At 41.5% G+C, this 16325-nt stretch overlaps 1 protein-coding gene across 6 annotated transcripts in view; it reads right to left on the bottom strand.

Annotated features, from left to right (window-relative positions):
• TTLL9 (tubulin tyrosine ligase like 9) overlaps positions 1–16325 on the bottom strand; it is a 54436-nt gene that overhangs the window by 36161 nt on the left and 1950 nt on the right. For 2 of the 6 annotated variants that reach the window (XM_070589075.1, XM_070589074.1), the window contains exon 2: positions 7721–7764. Coding sequence is in view for 2 of the 6 variants with exons in the window: in XM_070589072.1 (XP_070445173.1) it covers positions 7721–7764; positions 11041–11055 (59 nt within the window). In the remaining 4 variants the exon portion in view is untranslated. Of the gene's footprint in view, positions 1–7720; positions 7765–11040; positions 11609–16325 lie in introns of those variants that run through there. The other 4 variants (XM_070589079.1, XM_070589072.1, XM_070589077.1 and 1 more) reach the window with 4 other exon arrangements.

The following is a 16325-nucleotide window of genomic DNA, read 5'->3' as shown; positions in this document are numbered from 1 at the left end:
AAATTAAAAATAGAAATACCACATGATTCAGCTATCCCTCTACTGGGTGTTTATCCAAAGAACTTGAAATCAACAATTCAAAGAGATTTATGCACCCCTATGTTCACTGCAGCATTATTCACAATAGACAAGATGTGGAAGCAACCCAAGTGCCCATCGACTGATGAGTGGATAGAGAATATGTGGGATGTATACACAATGGAATACTACTCAGCCATGAAAAAAAATAAAATTGTCCCATTTGCAACCACATGGATGGACCTTGAGGGTATTACATTATGCGAAATAAGCCAGAGAAAGACAAACACTGTATGATTTCACTTATATGTGGAAGATAAACTAACACACGGACAAAGAGAATAGTTCAGTGGTTACCAGGGGAAGGGGGTTGGGGGGTGAGCACAAAGGGTGAAGGAGTGCACGTATATGGTGACAGACAAACAATAATGTACAACTGAAATTTCACAACGTTATAAACTATTATAACCTCGATAAAAAAAATCCAATTAGAGGGGCTGGCCCCGTGGCCGAGTGGTTAAGTTCGCGCGCTCCACTGCAGGTGGCCCAGTGTTTCGTTGGTTCGAATCCTGGGCGCGGACATGGCACTGCTCATCAAACCAGGCTGAGGCAGCGTCCCACATGCCACAACTAGAAGGACCCACAACGAAGAATATACAACTATGTACCGGGGCTTAGGGGAGAAAGAGGAAAAAATAAAATCTTAAAAAAAAAAAAAAATCCAATTAGAAAATGGGGAAAAGACATAAACAGATATTTCACCAAAGAGGATATACAGATGACAAATAAGCACATGGAAAGATGTTCAACACCATTTTTCATTAGGGAAAAGAAAACTAAAATGACAAGGATATGTCACTACACAAGTATCAGAATGGCTAAAATTTAAAAATGGTGACAACACCAACTGCTGGCAAGGATGCAGAGAAATGGAATCACTCACGCATTGCTGGTGGGAATATAAAAGGTTACAGCCATTCTGGAAAATAATTTGGCAGTTTCTTTAAAAACTAAGCATGCAACTACCATACAATCCAGCAGTTGCACTCCTGGGCATTTATCCCAGTGAAACGAAAACTTATACTCACACAAAAACCTGCGCGTGAATATTCATAACAGCTTTATTCATGATAGCCCCAAACTGTCAACAACCCAGATGTCCTGCAATAGGTGAATGGTTAAACAAATGCTGACACATCTACACCATAGAATACTAGTCAATAAGAAAAAGGAATAAACTATTTATACACTCAACAACCTGGATGAATTTCTAGGGAATTATGCTGAGTGAAAAAGGCCAATCCCAAAAGGTTATTATATATTGAATGGTTCCATTTATGTAACTTTTCAAAGTGACAAAATTATTGAAATGGAGACCAAATTAGCAGTCTCCAGGGGTTAAGGACTGAATGGGGAAGGGATTGTCTGGGGGTGGGGTGGGGGGGAGGGAGGGGGGAGGGGAAGTGGGTGTGGCTATAAAAGGGTAGTATGAGGGATCCTTGTGGTGACGGAAATATTTTCTGTGTCTTGACTGTATCAAAATCAATATCCTGGTTGTGAGATTGTTTGATGGTTTTACTCTATGTCACCATTGGGAGGAACTGAGTAAAGGGCACATGGGATCTCGCTATATTATTTCTTACAATGGCATATGAATCCATGGTTATCTCAAAGTCAATATCTGATTTAAAAAATTTAACACATCTTTAGAAGTCTGGATAATGGCTACCTTTCTCGGGGGATGACTAGAAGAGGGCAGGAGGGGCATTTCTGGGGTGCTGGGGATGTTTTGTTTCCTGATGTGGGTGTATTAAGCTTAACAAAAATTCATTGAGCTGTAAACTTATGATACATGCACCTTTCTGTATAAATAACAGAACTCTATAACAAAATACAGCACAAAGAAAGTTAAAGGACGGCTATAGGTTAAGAAAAATATTTGCAATGCTTATAATCCATAAGTGTATAAAGAACTCCTACAAATCATCTTTAAAAAGACAAAAACTCAATAGAAAAATGCCTAAAGGATATGAACAGGCAATTCATAGCAGAGGAAACTTGAATGACCGATAAGCATGTTAAAAAATACTCAGCCTTACTAATAATCAAGTAAAGGCAAATTAAAATACCAAGGAGAGGATTTCTACTTCGGTTACCATACAAAAGGATGCGAAAGACTTTCACTCCACAGGAACAAGAAGAAAAAACTGTACCAAACAAATGTCATACTTGTCCATGGGGCTAGTGGAGAGCAATGGACAGAAGAAACCTTGACAAACTGATTCCAGAGAGAAACAAGCCCTTCGTGGGTGAGCAGAGAGAGGTGACAGTTTCCCAATCTAGGTGGGGGGCTGCTGCCTGGTCTGGTGTGAGCAAGTGGAGGAATGAGCCCGCCCGGGACAGAGACTTTGCAGGCACCAGGAGAAATCAGCTGAGCTTAGACAAGATGCAGAGTGTCGAAACAAATCAAAATGTGGAAGAAGTCCACTCCAAAACCAAACCTAAGCAAAACCAAATTGTGGCGATTTTGCTTTTTTTTTTTTTTTTTTTTTGAAAACAGAGTAAAATGGAGAGAGAACCCATACTTCTGCACATTTATGAGGCGTCTGCCTTCTGGCAGCCCAGGCAGAGCTGAATCCAAAAAATAACAAATGAACGAATGAAAAAAACTGAACTGCTCCCTCCCAGGTCAAATACTATCGAGCTAAAAATGGCAGCCCAGGAGGCTGGGCTGGGGGAGAACTCGTTGTAAGCAAAGCTTCAGCCCTGCCCGTGCTCAACTCAGCTTCAGGAGGAATCTGGATGATCAGCTTACAGGAAAGGCTTGCAGGCTCTGGGAAATCAATCAATCAATCTCTCTCTCTCTCTCTATATATAGATGTATGGGTGTGGGTGTGGGTGTAATTTTTTGGTTCCACTGTTTTGTTATACATGATGTCAGAATGCAATATAAAAAATATAAGACACAGTAATAAAGCAGAAAAATGTTATGCAAAATCAAGAGGAAAAGAGCCAATTAAAATAAACCTATAAATGATACAGTTATTGGAATTATTAGATAAGGACTTGAAACAGATATTATAAATGTGTTAAAGGATTTACATGAGAAGGTGGATATAAAGAGTAAATATATGAGTTACTGCCTAAAAGAAATTGAAAGTCTGAAAAAGAACCAAATGGAAATTCTAGTGCTGAAAACCACGATATATGAAATTAAAAATTCATAGGATGGGCTTGAAAGGAGATTGAATATTGCAGAAGAAAGGATGCTAATGTTAGCCAAAGGGGACAAATTTCCAGTTATAAGTGGAATAACTTCTGGGGATCTAATGTACAGCACGGGGACTAAAGTTAACAATACTGTATTATACACTTGAAGCTGCTGAGAGTAGATCTTAAGTGTTCTCGCCATAACAGCAAGAACAACGAAATGGTAATTATGTGAGGTGAAGGATGTGTTAATTAACCTTATTGTGATAAACATTTTGTGATATATACAGGTATCAAATCATCACATTGTACACCTTAGACTTACACAATGTCGTATGTCAATTATATCTCAATAAAATTGGAAATTTAAAAAAAAAGATAATAAATTTGAAGGCAGGCCAATAGAAATGATTCAAATGGAATTAGAGAGAGAAAAAATTTAAATGAACAGAATCTCAGAGCCTTGTGGATAATATGAGGCAATCTAACATAGATGTCATTGGAGTCCTGCAAGGAGACAGGAGAGAGCATAGGACAGAAAACATTTTCTGAAAAAACTGATGGTTGAAAACGTTCCCAAATTTGATTAAATCATCAACCCACAGATCCAAGAAGCTCAATTAACACCAAGTGAATAAATACAACAAAAAACACACCAGGGCAAACCATAATCAAATTGCTGAAAACCAGAATAAAGCCTTAAAAACAGCCAAGGAAAAAAGACACATTTCATACAGGTGCGTGTGTATTACTGCCAGGGGCTGGCCGAGGAGAGACAATGCAAGTGACAGCCGACATCTCATCAGAAACAATGCAAGCCTGAAGACAAAGGAACAGCCTCTTTCAAGCGCCTAAATTTAAAAAGATCAACCTACAATTCCATATCCAGTAAAATTTTACAAAAAGTGAAATAAAGATATTTTCAAATAAACAAAAGCTGAGAGAATTTATGACCAACAGACCCACACTATAAGAAACACTAAAGAACTTTCTTTGGGCAGAAGGAAACTTATACCAGATGGATACTCAGATCTATAAGAAGAGATAAAGAGTGGAGTGAATTTGAAATACTTTCTTCCATGTCTTAATTTTTTTAAAAAACCAATTAACTATGTAAAATAAATATAATAAGAATATATTGTAGGGTTTACAACATATTTACAAGTAAAATATATGACAAAAATAACAGCACAAAGGATAGAGGCGGGTGTCAAAGCATGCTGATCTCGGGTTCTTACACTGCACACGAAGTGCTATGACACTGATTCAAGGTAGGCAGCAACAAGTTAAGGAAGCATGTTGTAATTCCCAAGAGTAGAGGTTCTTGAAGTGTGGTCAGAGTATTCTTCAGGGTCCCCAACTCTCTTCCAGGAGTACACAAAGTCCTCCCTTTTCCAACCACATATCTTTGTAAGCCTGGATTCCCTTCCTATTCTTCCACCAAAACAACAGATCGAATACAGATGATTTGAGAAGCTGAATGTTTTTTATGAAGCCAGACATTAAAGAGATTCACAAAAATGTACAACAATTACTACGCGTCTCAGTAAATTTAGGGGAGGGAGAATATAGTTACAGTTCATGAAAATAGGTTATTTATGCTGCCATGTAATGAGCATATTACTGCTTTTAAAATGAACTAATAGATATTTTTTAAATTTATCATTTTAAATTTCTAATGGGAGTAAATATTAATAAGTATAAGCCACATCAACAAAAGTTAGAGTCCACAAAAATTTTTAAGTTGAAAAAGGATCCTGAGCTCAAATTTTGAGAACCACTGCTCTAAAGGAGTAAAGTATTTAAAATTAATCCAAAACAACCAATCAAAATCCATCAGATTGAAGAAAATGTTTAAAAGCAGACAAATACCAAGTGTTCACAAGAATGGGGAGCAAGTATAATTATTCTACAACGCTGAAGGGAGTCTAAATTGGATAAACCTTTGGAGAGTGATTTGGCATATTAAAACCATATATACTGTTTCACACACATCAGACTGGCAAAAATATAAAAGTCCAAGTTTTGGCAACGTGTTAAAATGGAAACTCTTCCACTGCTGGTAGAAGGCACTTTGGAGAACCACAGGGCAGTATTTATTTGGTAAAGTTGAATGTGTACATACTCTACACCCAGCAACCCTATCTTAGCTCTATTCCCTAGATAGATACCCTACACCTGTATTAGGCAATGTATGTACAGGGATGCTCATTTGTAATTGTTAATATTTTTTAAGGAAACAACCGGAAGCACACACTGTTGGTGATCCACCCTTATCCCTTGGGCATTCGCCATTCCTGAGCATGCCAATCAGAGGGCTTTCCCTGCCAGCACCCACAGCTCTTTACCTGAGAGCTTTTTCTGGCCCCCAGAGTCTGCTCAGCCAGTGCTTGGAGCAGATCTGAAGTACCAGGGAGTTAGCTGCTACCCTCCTGAAAACATACAACCAGTGACGACTGGAGTTGATGGCTAAATCCTCCAGTTCTCTCATCACTCATTTGGGGTGAGTGTGAGGTGTGGTCCATACTGTCTCCTGGGAATCACCAGCGGGATTGAGCCTCACTTGCCCCAGCAATAACCTGTCAATAATACACTTTTATTGGTTTCTTTCCCTTAGCTGTCTCATTTTCCCACTTTCCTGTCAATGCTTACTGAATAACCTTGCAAATAAACTACTTGCTCTCACATCCTTGCTTCAGGAGGAAACCAATATTAAGACACAACCTGGGGCCAGCCTGGTGGCACAGCAGTTAAGTGCACACTTTCCACTTCGGTGGCCCGGGGTTCACCGATTCGGATCCCGGGTGCAGACATGGCACCTCTTGGCAAGCCATGCTGTGGTAGACATCCCACATATAAAGTAGAGGAGGATGGGCACGGATGTTAGCTCAGGGCCAGTCTTCCTCAGCAAAAAGAGGAGGATTGGCAGTAGTTAGCTCAGGTCTAATCTTCCTCAGAAAAAAACGAAAAGAAAGAAAGTATATATATATAAAAAAAGATACAACCTACATGCCTTTCAACAGGAAGATAAATAATTTGTGGTATACAATGGAACACATAGTTACAATGCATCTAGAGCTACATGCACCAGTATGAATAAACACTGAAAACATAATTTTGTGTGACAAAAGCAGGTGTGGAATACTAATAACAGTCTAATGCCATTTATGTCACTTGTATTCCTAGCTACTCATGCAGCTGGGGTGTCCATGTGACACAATTCTGGCCAATAAGATAAAAGCACAAGACTGCTAGGGAGGGTGGGAAGCTTTTGTTCTTTTGATTAAAAAAAAAGAGAGAGAGAGAGATGTGAGTTGAGACTTCCCTCCCCTCTTCTTCCCATCTTGATCATGAGATGAGGGCTGGAGCTGTAGCAGCCACTTAGTATCCATAAGGAAAAGGTCAAGACAATCACAGACACTTCCGCTGACATTGTTGAACCACTGCACCAGCCCTCCAGACTCTTTGTTATGTGAGGAAAATAAATATAATTTTTTAAAGATACTATTAGTTGGATTTCCTATTACTTGTCGCTAACCACATTTCTAATTGATATCTGCCCTAATAAAATGGAAAGGATAAGTCCTATTAACTGAAGTGCCCTTTGTCTTGTTGGGATGGGAGTGGGAGTGTAAGTAATGGACATGATCTGCAATAGGGTTGAATTTCTCTCCATAAGAGAGTGAGAGGTTTAGAATCGGTGGGATAGAGTTAGTGTAGAGAGAAAGAAGGCAAAGAAGATGGGTGCTGCATGAGAGAAGGGTCAGAGACCACACATGTCCTCCCCAGTGGTGGGTTAGCCAGGAAGGACTTTAGAAAGAGTAGAAATATTGAATGAAATAGAGAATAGCAAAATCTAAAATATTTGCCACAGTGCGTGCGATGTAAACTGCCTCCTCTAACTCCTCACAAAAATCTTCAGTAAAGTCTACACTGCTCACTCCTGCTTTGTGCAAGTGGATTCTGTTTAGGAAATTCAAAGAGACGCTGAGTTCTGCACCCAGGTTATTGATGCAGGGTGAAGCAGAGGATCAGGGGAGTTGACATGTGAGTTATCAAGTCAACTTCACGTGGCTGTTGAAGGAGGCAGGAGAGCATAGTTAGATACAATTCAGGCCCTGGAGTCCAACAAGCTGTGCTGCTAACTGATCCTATGGTTTTAGCAAGTTACTTAGCCTCTCTGGGCTTCAGTTTCCCCATCTGTAGAATGGACACAATAGCAGTATCTACTTTTAAAAATGACGGTAAGGATTCAATGAGATAATACAAATAAAATGACTAGCCCAGGACCTGGCACATGGGAAGTACTCAATAATTGCTTATTATTATAATATCATTACCATTATTGAATTAGAGAAGGGAGAAGGGAGGGATGGAAGAAGAGAAGGAAGGAAGGAAGGAAGGAAGAAGGGAAGAAATGAAGGGAGGGAGGGAGGAAGGAAAGAAGTTAGCTCGTTAGTTCTGTGTTTATTGGATGGGTGGGACCACTCACCGCTCTTTTCCCTTTGACAGCCCATGGCCCTTGTAATTTTGATTCTGCAATGAGAAAAGGAAAGTGATGTAACTGGTTTTGCACAACCATTCTGCCTTCCCAGCTCAACTTCCTGCAGATATTAAAATGCTCAAACCATCAGACTCAACACTGCACAGAGCCTGAGGCATGAAGGTCCAGCCTGGCCAAGTTCTCATTGGTCAATACGTGCCCAGCAACTTGGTCCTTGGAATGAACCCCTAAGTATCCAAGGGCCCACCTCGCTGTAGGCTTGTTCCTCAGGCATGACCAGTATAGTGAGTGTCTGGTTTTCAATGCTCCAAAGGTCCGACCATGAACCCCAGTTTAAGGGCTGATCTCAGCAGGCTCTGTGAGAAGGATCTGAACCTTCTGTTCTAACCTTGAATGTTTGATTAGACCCATCATCCAGAGGGGCTGGGTCAAAGACTCAGAGTAATGTTAAGTCCTTCCACCCAAAATGGACCTTTCAAATCCTCAAAGGATGGTGGGTGTTATTCTGATCCAACCACGTCCAAAACAGTTTGGCTCTCAGTCCTGGTAAGGCAGGTATGAAAAAAGAAATCAAAATTGGTCCTGCGCAGGATGACCTTTGCAGCTTGGACAGACTTGCCATCTGTATTAGTTTTCTATTGCTACATAACAAATTACCACAAACTTAGTGCCTTCAAACAGTGCAAATCTATACCTCCCAGTTTCCACAGGCAAGAGTCTGGGCACAGCTTAGCTGGATCCTCTGCTCAGGTCTTTCAAGGCTACAATCAAAGTGACGGTTGGGGTTATGGTTCTCATCGGGGCTTGAGGTCCTCTTCCAAGATCATCCAGACTGTTGGTGGAATTCAGTTACTTGGGGTTGCAGGACTGAGGTCCTTCTTTACTTGCTAGTTGTTGGCTGGGGACTGCTTTCAGCTCCTAGAGGCCACTTGCAGTTCCTTTCAATGTGACCCCCCTAGGCAGTTCATAACACGGGTGTCACTTTCTTCTAGGCGAGCAGGAGCACGGCCCTCTGACTTCCAACCTGCCTCCTCCAAATCAGCCATGATGGAGTCTTATATAATGTATTATAATCATGGTAATAACTATCCCATCAAATTCACAGGCTCCACCCACACTCAAGGAGAGAATTATATGAGGTGTGCACACCAGGGGTAGGAATCTTAGAATTCTGCCTCCTACACTGTTTTACCTCTCAAAGAGCCAGTGGAAGGGGAAAGAGGATACTGCTTTACAAAACTGGCAGAAGTAAGCCCCCTACACAAGCAAGTGAAATTTTATCCCATTCTTCCATTCAAGCCCCTCCAATTCCCCCAGCACTAGTCAGCATCCTAATCTCTTCAGATTATATCTTTCATACTCTCTCACGTTTTCAGTTCCATTTTCTATATGTTTATTCAGTTGCTCCAGAGCCTTTGGTTGAAAAACTTTTTGCTTCCTAACTAAATTGCATTAGCTTTTCCGTCAAAATTCAATTGACTATGTATATGTGGGTCTATCTTTAGACTCCGTTTTGTTCTATTTACTTGTCCACTTTGATGTCACTACCACACTGTCTTAATTACTGTAGCTTTCTAGTTAACCTTGAAATCAGGTAGCATAAGTCCTCCAACTTTGTTTGTTTCAAGATTGTCTTTGCAATTTGAAGTCCTTTGCCCTTCGATACAAATTTTAGAATCAGCTTGCTAATTTCTGCAAAAAAAAGGCATGTTGGGATGTTTATTGGGATTTTATTGAATCTATAGACCATTTTGGGAAGAAGTGACATCACAAAGTACTGTCTTCCAATCCATGCATATGGTCTATCTCTTCATTAATTTAAGTCTTCTTTCCCTTTCCGCAGTGTTTTCTAGTTTTCAGAATGGAAGTCGTGAACGTTTTTTATTTATTCATAGGTATGTGATTTTGTGATTCTATTGCAAATAGTAGTCTTTAAGTTTCATTTTCCAATTATTTGATGATAGTGTATTGTGGTAGGCACAATAATCCTCCCCCAAAAGATGTCCATGTCCTGATACCCAGGACCTGTAAATATGTATCTGTAGGTGAGGAAGACAATTCCTCTACCCTCTAGGTCCTTCTGGCTGGCCTAAGAATTAAATTGATAGAGACAGAATAACAGGAGAAAATCAAACAAAGCTTTCTAACATGTACACACGGGGAAAAATCCAGGAAAAGTGGGTAACTCACCAGGATGGCTGAGGTCGCCACCTTAAATACCATCTTCAGCTAAAGGCAAAGGAAGATTTTGGGGGTGGGGGGAGTCAGTTATGGGAGTTTACCAGAAAAGCACAGTAAACAAGAGTAAGGTTACTATGCCGATCTAAGTCCTAGCCTTCGGCATTGATAACAGTTTCTAGAGATAAGGTCATCCCCCTCTTCCCGGTACAGAAAGAGAGAGAGATCTTTACAAATGGAGATTTCCCTTACAAATGTAAATGTCTCTTACAAAGGGTAACTTCTACTTGGTTTTCAGAGCTTTTCCCAAGTCTGCAGCTTTTTAAAAAAATAACCAGCCAAAAATAATCCTCATGCCAAAGAGACCTATGTTGAGGTGGCCAATTCTGCTTCCCTACACTACATTACATGGTAAAGGGAAATTAAGGTTGAAGATGGACTTAAGGTTGCTAATCAACTGACTTTAAAACAGAGAGGTTATCCTGGTGGATTATCTGGTGGGCCCACTCGCTTTTTGTTGTGGGAAGGAATTAAAGAAATGGAGGTGACATCCATGAGAGATGGAGCACGGGATAAGAAGCAGGTTGGGGTTGGGGGATCTGGGGTCTAAAGTAATTCATTTCCCTTCTTTGAGTCTCATTTTTCACTCTTAAAATGGGGGAGTTGGCCTGTGCACTCCTAGAAGGCAGGGGCTTCTCTGACTCACCTCTGTGTCCGAATTGGCTAGCACTGTGCTCAGCTAGGAAAAGGCACTAATTAGCGTTTTTTGGATGGATGGATTATGAATGAATGGATGGGTAGGGAACCGGAAGTAAGGAATGAATAGATCTCTAAGAGCTTTTCCAAGTCAGGAAGCCCGAAATTCTGAGCTTTCCCCGGGATCACAGAAATCGCTGAGTACAGCTTAGAATCCTAGAGTTTCGTAAATTTCCCGCCAGCGAGCCAGAGTCCGCTGACTAGCGCAGACTCCGGCGGCGCGCGGCATGCTGGGACTTGTAGTCTTTTCTATGAATTCATCATTTTCTTCCTGAAATTCCTCCGCAAGTACCCCCAAACTTCTGAATCCCTCCGCGGCTCCCCTCCCTCTCTCTAAGGACGATAAAAACATCTGGATCCGGTGGCATGCCTACCTTCGGTCGCGACATGACACGACTCCCCAGGGCCAGATCCAAACCGCCACGGCACCCCGCGCGAGACTGTGCGTCCCGTTGCCAGGGCGACGGAGGGGCGCCCGGATCCGCAGTTCTGATTGGATGAGCCAGGAGCACCTCTCGGCGCAGGACGCAGGCTCAGGAGAGACCCCAGCCGCGGTAAACTTTTGCGAGGGGTGCTGGCGCAGACTCTTCTACTGCCTCAGCCTCTGTTCCCAGCCCCACACCTTCGCAGCCCTGGGGCACACCCGGCGAGAGACTGGCTGCCGCCTCGGGCGTCTACTGCCCAGGGCCTCTTCGAGCTGCATTTCGCTTAACGTAAGAGCGCTGAGTCTGAAAAGTTGTCAGCTTTCGGTAAATACTATGGTGCTAAGTTTTCCTAATCAGTCCCTCACTAAGTCAGCCGGTCAGTTGGTCAGTTCTGCTCTCTCCCAGCCATGCTGTCTAATTCTTAGGCACCAACTCCATGCCAGGACTCACCTCAACGCCTGCAGCAGCCTCCTGACCAGTGTACTCGTGCCCACTCTCTCCCTATCCATTCCAATTCATTCTCCGCACTGCAGTCAAAGAGCTTTAAAACGCAAACCCGATCGTGTCTCTCCTCTGCGCATAACCTGAAGCGGCAAATTCTTCGCCTTTGCACCCTGTGTTGGCTCTCTGTCCTTCCCTGCCTCACTTTCCTCTGGTATATATATATATATATATATATATATACCAACCAGAGCTGATTAGAAACTGATCTAAAAAATTAGAAGCTAACTTAAACAAATTTTGTTTTATAGCAACAAAAATATGTTATGTAGGAATAGATCTAACAAAATATATGCAAGACATTTCATTAAACAACAAATTCTTATTAAGCATCTACTTTATGTCATGCCCCATTCTTGACTCTGAGGCTGCAGCAGTAAACCAAACAAACAAGTATCTGCCCTTGTGGAGTTTATATCCTCACAGAGAAAATTACAAGCCATATTGAAGGACATTAAAGGGCCTGAATAGATGGAGGGATATACCATGTACGTGAACAGGAAGACTCAATATCGTAAAGATGTGTATTTCCCAAGTCCAGTCAGGATTTTTGAGAGCCCTTGTCAAACCAAAGCAACAAAGCATGTATGTTGGGTCAAGGAGACATTTCTCTGCCTGTCGATTCCCATTATGATGCAGGGAGAGGCAAATATCAATGAATACAATGGGGATCCTAGAAACAGACACAGATGTGTGTGTGCACATGTATGTTAACTTGATGTACAATAGGGGGACATCATAAATCAGTGGGGCAAGGATGGAGGACTCAGTAAATGACACTGAGAAACTGGCTTTCCACAGGAGTGAAAAACAGATGCCTAATTCAAGTGGTTTGAAGAATAAATACGGCAAACAACTATTTCAGACTATTAGAAATATATATGTATATATATATAATATTTTTATGATCTCATGATGGGGAAAGGTTTCTTAATAAAGCACAACTCATACAGGAAAATATTGATCTGTGACTCTCTTAAAATTTAAACTGTCACGTAACAAAAGGCATTGCATATTCAATTAAAAGACAAGCTGCAGACTAGGAGGAAATATCTGCAACATATTTAACAAAGGACTAGTACACAAAGAACTCCTACAAACCATTAAGAAAAAGACTGCCCCTCCACCTGCAAAAGAAAAAGAAGTGGACTAAAGATATGAATAGAGAACTTCCGGCAGAAGAAACTGAAATAGCCAATCAACAATTGAGATATGTAAATCAAAACAATTACAAGATAGGATTTTAAATCCATCAGTTAGATAAAAATAAAAATATATATCAATGCCAAGTGTTTGTAAGCATGTTGGGAACCTTTATACGCTGCTGGTACCCTCACACTTTGAAAAGCAATTTGGCAACCTCTCATAAAGTAGAAAAAGCACACACTTTACAAGCCATTGATAGCACTTCTGGACATGTATTCTATAGGCTCTCTGATCACAACTGCACAACCTATGGGCTGCCTTTCACTTTGCAGCTAATGTGCAAGGTGACAACTTTCCCTGAAGAAATTCTCACACTTGTGCATAGGTCATGTGTGTAAGGATGTTCTTTGCAACATTCTTTACAATAGTGGAAAATATTAGAAATGATCTAAATGTCCACTAGTAGAGTGATGGATGAAGAAAATGGGATATATTCTAATAAGAAAATCCTATACAATGATGAAAATGAATGATCCAGATCTTTATCAACATGTAAATATCCCCAAAACCTGTTGAGTCAATAAAAGAAAGTTGTGGAATGATAAATATTTTTTAAAGGTTACAATTTATGTTAGTTATAAACATACATATAAAATGATATTCTATATACTTAAGGGTATATAGATATTAAAAGTTTAAAAACATGGGGAAAGATACACGCCAAACTCATGATAGTAGTTGCCTCCGGGAACAGAGTAAAGGAAGAGGAGAGAGGAGAGGGAATTTTGACAACTTCAAGTTTATTTGGAATATTTTGTTTTATTTAAAGAACACAGTTGAAGTAAAATAAGTCAAAGTATTGTTATCTGGATTTGTTTTTTTGGTTTTGTTTTGTTTTTTCTAAATGAAAAACACACAAGCCATAGCAATAAAAAAAAAAATCAGTGCTATGACAGGAAGTTTAGGATGCTTTGGGGATGTGTAACAGTGGAGTCTAACCAACTCGAACTGGGGTCAGCAAAGACTTCCTGAGGAAATGGAAGTTAGTCTGGTAAAGGGGATGGGAAGAGCATTCCAGGCAGAAGGAATGGCATGTGCAAAATTGGATGTCAGAGAGTGAAGCATGTTTGAGGAGGTGAACGCAGATCAGTGACCAGGAAAGAGTGGAGAAGAGTTTCTGTTTGTTTCCTTTTTTACAGATATGCAAACAGAGCCCTAGTGAGGGGAATAGAACCCAGGCCTCCTCACTCCCTGTCAGTTGCTTCATGATAATAATAATGCCCGTGATAATAATGATGATGTCCTGTGTGCCAGTCTCTCTACTAGGAACTTTAAATATGTCCTCTCATATCATCTTACTACAGACCTATTGGGGGTTTTTCTTCCCCATTTTACAGACGATGAAACTGAGGCCCATAGAAGTTAAGAAATTTGCTCAAGTTCACAGTGGCAGAAGCTGGATCCCACAAGGCCTCGTGTGCTATTCTGAGCAGGCTGGACTTTTTCCTAAGGGCATTGGTGAACGTATTAGGTTCCTATTGCTGCTGTAATTACCACAAACGGGGTGACTTAAAACGACGCAAATGTATTCGCTTGCCGTTCTTGAGGTCAGAAGTCTGCAATGGGTCTCACGAGGCTGAAATTAAGGTGTCAGCAGGGCTGGGTTCCTTCTGGAGGCTCCAGGAGAGAATGTTTCTTTGCTTTTCCACCTGCGTTCCTGGCTCATGGCCCCCTTCCACCTTCAAAGTTAGCAATCGTACGTCTCCGACGCCTGCTTCTGTCATCACAGCCCCTCTGACTGACTCTCCAACCTCCCTCTTTCACTTACAAGGACCCTTGTGATTACAGTGGGCCCACCTGAATAATCCTGGATACTCCCCCCAACTCACAGCCAGCTGATTACCAACTTCAGTTCCACGTGTAACCTAATTCCCCCTTCCATGTGATGTAACATCTTCAGGATCTCCAGGAACTAGAGCACGGACCATTTTTGGTGGGGGGACCATAATTCTGCCTACCACGATGAACCACTGAAGGGTTTTAAGTAAGGGAACGACAAGGTGAGACCTGCATCTTAGCATCTTCATATTGCTGGTTTTGTAAAGAAAGTCACTTCATGATTTATTTAAGGCTGATTGGGCTTTGCAACAACTAACACTTTACAGGTTGAACAGTACATAGATATTAAACGTGTTAAATCTAATAACTACATGTTTGGGGTTTTTTTTCAGGATTTTTAACCTGATGGAGCTCTTCTGCACGATTGGACTATTCCCCCAACAACCAAGTATGGGCATAAGGACTATAATAATTGCCCCGTTATGGATGTGGAAACAGACCCTGGTCACTGCCCAGGTTCACAGAGCTGCCAACGCAGAACCCTGAAGAGGAACTAGTGTTCAGGCTCATTTATCTGGATTTCTTTATGCCATCCATGGGGTGGGGCATTCTGGGAAACTCAAGTGGGCCGTCAGCACACCTTGGGTGCAGTTGTTCGTGTATGACTTGGTGCCCCATAAACATTTGTTGAATGGGTGCATAACCCTGCTTTCACTTCTGTGGCACAGACAGTGATTTTCAAGGCAGGAAAACTGGGAATCATCCTAGAATTTCTTCCTTTCCCCCAGCTCCAATCTATTTGCAAATTCTGTCAGCTGCACCGCCAAAACATTAACAGACGCTGAGTCCATCCCCTTCTTCCCAGCTTCTCGGCTCCCCCTCTGTCCCAGGGCCTGTCATCTCTCACCCGGGCCACCACAGTGACCTCTTCACTCGCCTCGCTGCTTTGCCTCTCTAATCCACACTCCAGGTAGGGGCCAAAGTGATCGACTTCAAATGTAAATCAGATGCCATGGCCTCCCTGGTTGAATTTCTCATTGGCTTTCCATCATACGGAGAAGGAAACCCTAAACCTCCAATCGTGGCCATATGAGGTCCTGCATGCTTGTCTTCTCTTTGGCTTCATTCTCACCACCTCCCCTGGGCTCCCTCCCTCCAGTCCCACTGGCACCTCCCAAATGCCAAGCTTTTCTCACCACAGGGCCCTTGCCCATGCTGTTCCTTCTACTGGAAAACTCTCCACTCTTTAAATAGCTGGGTCTTTCTTATAGGTCAGATATCAGCTGGAATATCACCTATTTGGAGAGGTTCTTCCTGCCTCCCCTTTTGTTCCCTTCACAGAAAATCATGACCATTTGTAAATACTTTGTCTGTTTTCTTATTGCATTTGCCTTCCCTCCTAGACTTGAGATGTCCAATATGAAGCTACCAGCCACACATGGCTGTTAAGCATTTGACACGTGGCTAGTCTGAACTGAGATGTGCTCAAAGTGTAAAATGCGCACTGGATTTTAAAGTCTTCATACAATAAAAAGCATGTAAGATATGTCGATAATTTTTAAATAATGGCTACATGTTGAAGTGATAATATTTTGGATATATTGGGTTAAATAAAAACATTTTTAACCACCTGTTTCTACTTTTTTAATGTGGCGACTAGAAAATTTAAAATTACACGTGTGGCTCACACTACATGTCTCTTGGGCTGTGCTGGTCTAGAGTGTTAGCCGATGAAGGGAGGCAGCGTC

This window comes from Equus przewalskii, chromosome 21 (assembly GCF_037783145.1).
Source record: "Equus przewalskii isolate Varuska chromosome 21, EquPr2, whole genome shotgun sequence".
Taxonomy (NCBI): Eukaryota; Metazoa; Chordata; class Mammalia; order Perissodactyla; family Equidae; genus Equus; species Equus przewalskii.
This window is presented reverse-complemented; position numbering and strand designations above follow the sequence as displayed.